This window comes from Papilio xuthus, unplaced genomic scaffold, assembly GCF_000836235.2.
Source record: "Papilio xuthus unplaced genomic scaffold, Pxut_1.1 DF827680.1, whole genome shotgun sequence".
NCBI lineage: Eukaryota > Metazoa > Arthropoda > Insecta > Lepidoptera > Papilionidae > Papilio > Papilio xuthus.
In genome coordinates, this window is record NW_013530969.1 from 35,795 (window position 1) to 38,446 (window position 2,652).

Consider the following 2,652-nt stretch of genomic DNA (forward strand, 5'->3'; position numbering starts at 1 on the left):
AGGACGCCGACCTCAGAGAGGAATCTCTCGAAGTCGGCGAGACTCCGATTCGGCGAGAAGTACACCCCGACCACCAGGATGTCGCCGACGAGGGCTGCCACGTATCCTCGGCCTCGGACCACGTCCGCAAAGGCCGGAGAGCCTGCGACGGACCGGGACGTAAGGGCCACCAGGCCGTCCGCGTCCCCTACCCATTCGTTCCCAGACGGGACCCGGTAGGGCTCGGCCACCACCGCCACATGTATCTTCCACTCCGCCATGCTCTGGAACAGGAGGTCCTGAGCTCTGGCGGAGTGGTTGATGTTGGCTTGGAGGAGGTTTATGGCCATTATCCGATGGCCATTGGAACCTCCTCAGCCCCCGGCGCCGCCGCCTGGTTGGGTAGGTGCGAAGACTGTCCGGCCGTCTGGCTCGGGCCGTCCCCTCCTGCTCTTCTGGTTTTCCTCCCTTTGAATGGGGGGACGCACGCCTTGCTTCCGGCGCGGTGTTCCGCAGGGGCACCGGCCGCGGCGCAGACGACGCAGTGAGGCGCCGCCGTGCATCCGCGGGCCTTGTGCCCTGGTTGTCCGCACCGGAAGCATACACCGGTGCGATCCGCCCCCTCTTTGCACTGGCCAGAAAGGTGTCCTGGAGCCAGGCATCTGTAGCATATGGTGGGCCGGGGATCCAGCAACCTTGCCTGGGCGGACACCCAGCCCACCAGTAGGCGACCGTCTGTCACAATTTTCTTGGCAGCCACGACGGGACACTGGACCACTATTGAGCCCAGTCCGTCGCGGCCGGTTGACATGGCGCCAGCCCGCAGCTGCTCGGCAGGGCACCCTCCCGCAGCAGCAATGGCGGCGACCACCTCAGCCGCGGTGGTGGCGTCGTCCAGGCCCGCCACCCGTAGGGCCGCCGTCTTGATGGGACGAGAGACGCGGACGACTCCATCGTCCAGAATCTCCCGCAGCCTTTGGGCCAGGGAGTCCGCCTTCTCGCCACTGGAGGCGCCCGGGAACTCGAAAACGCGTCCCCCGTTGGCGGCCTTCCGAAGGCGAACACCCTGGGCTCCGAAGTCGGCCGGGTTGATTCTTTCTTTGGCCGAGGCGATGACACTGGCGTAGGTGGCTCCTCGCTCCACCGCGCCCGGTTGCAGTGTAATGATAACTGCCGACGACCGGGGCGCCTGCAGTTTAGCAGCACCGCTCTTCACTTGGGGCCGCCTTTTGGGGCCCACCTTTATCCACTCGCCAACCGCGGGCTGCGAATCCTGCTGCCCGGGTGGCGAGGCCTTCTTCTTCTTGTTCTTCTTTCTTTTCTTCTTCCTCTCTTTTCCTCCACTAGGGGGAGAGGACGTCCCCTGGGTCTTAGGCCGGGTCTGGGCTGCACCCGATGGGCGCTGCTGCGGCGCCGATGGGACCCTGCGTTGCGTGCCGCTAGGGCCGGGTTGAGCCGCCAATTGGGGTGGCTGTCGGGCGAGCTTGGCAGCGTATGTGCCCTCGCCTTTCTTCTTATCGGCCGCGAGGGGCGGCCGTAGGTTCCTCTCCGGGAGAAGTCTGTCTTCCAGCGAGGCCAGGCGGGCGTTCATCATCCCGCCGACCTGGACCATCACTGCACGACAGATCTCCTCCACGGAGAGCGCCTCGTTCGGTGAATGCGGGGGCCGTGATGCGGGGGCGGCCTCCATCGACACGTCCGGGTCAGGGTGGCCCGCGGAACCCCGTTTCCGCAGGTCATCCTTTATCGCCTCCATCTCCTTGCGGAGAGAGTCCATTTCGGCGCGCAGGCGGGCATTATCCGCCTGCAGCTGCCGAGTCTCCTCTGTTTGGGTGCGGGCCCCGAGAACTTCCACCGCATCCTTGATGGACGCCGCGGCGTCCTTCAAGGCCCGCACAAAGGTACCTTTCAAGCTGGAGGACTTGGTCGCCACTTTGGTGATGATCTCCAAGTCCTCCCGTACCTGCTCTTGGATCTGAGCGGCGTCCTTTCCTCCTGCCGCTGGGCGAGGAAACAGTGCTGCCCGCGTTTCCCGCCGGAAGCGAGCAAGCCCTGTTTCTTTCACCAAGTCCTCTTCCTTGCTTGCGGCCCGAGCCTTGGCCGCCGCCCTCTTCTCTTGTTGGCGCCACTTCGCCGTCACTGGGGACGCCGCTCGGTCATCATCCGTCGAGCAATCACTAAGGCGGGGCCGTTTCGCGCCAAACCACTCCGACGCGACGACGGGTCTGCAGTCGGAACCCGATGCCGCCCCATCGTCGCAGTCCATCCTCGCAACGGGGTCTGGTGTGTCGCTGACAGCCGGGAGGCATTGCTGCGAGGCGCTCAAGACCTCGATGGGAACGCGCTCCAGCACCACTCTCGCCTCCTTCATCAGGACACCATCCAGGGATGGGCGCCTCGTCGCCTCCATAACCAAATCGCTTGCAAACATTTCCGTTGTCATTGCCTGGGTCGTTGTTTTATGTGAAAGGCAGTCTTTGCCCCCCCCAGAATACGAGGGGCAGCCCGCGGCCGAGGCCGCGGGGAGGGATTCTCCTCCAGCTAAGCTGGAGGTACCCTCCTGGGGTAATTCTGTATTTAGATTTGCCATTTCCATATGTTTCCAGTGTTGTCGGACACCGGAAACCGCCTTTGATACGGGGTGAGGTCCCCCCTCACTCGCGGCCTAGCAGG

The 2,652-nt window shown here is 64.4% G+C and overlaps 2 protein-coding genes across 2 annotated transcripts in view; both read right to left on the reverse strand.

The window, feature by feature from the left end:
* The window catches only part of LOC106116895 (uncharacterized), an 11,096-nt gene extending 10,767 nt beyond the window's left edge, over window positions 1–329 (reverse strand). Inside the window, exon 1 of the mRNA XM_013310954.1 lies at window positions 12–329. Coding sequence (XP_013166408.1) covers window positions 12–329 — 318 coding nt within the window. The remainder of the gene's footprint in view (window positions 1–11) is intronic.
* On the reverse strand, window positions 329–2,569 carry LOC106116896 (uncharacterized). The gene has a single exon (XM_013310955.1). It carries the CDS (start codon window positions 2,567–2,569, stop codon window positions 329–331), a length of 2,241 nt encoding a protein of 746 aa, XP_013166409.1.
* Between the last annotated feature and the right edge of the window lie 83 nt (window positions 2,570–2,652).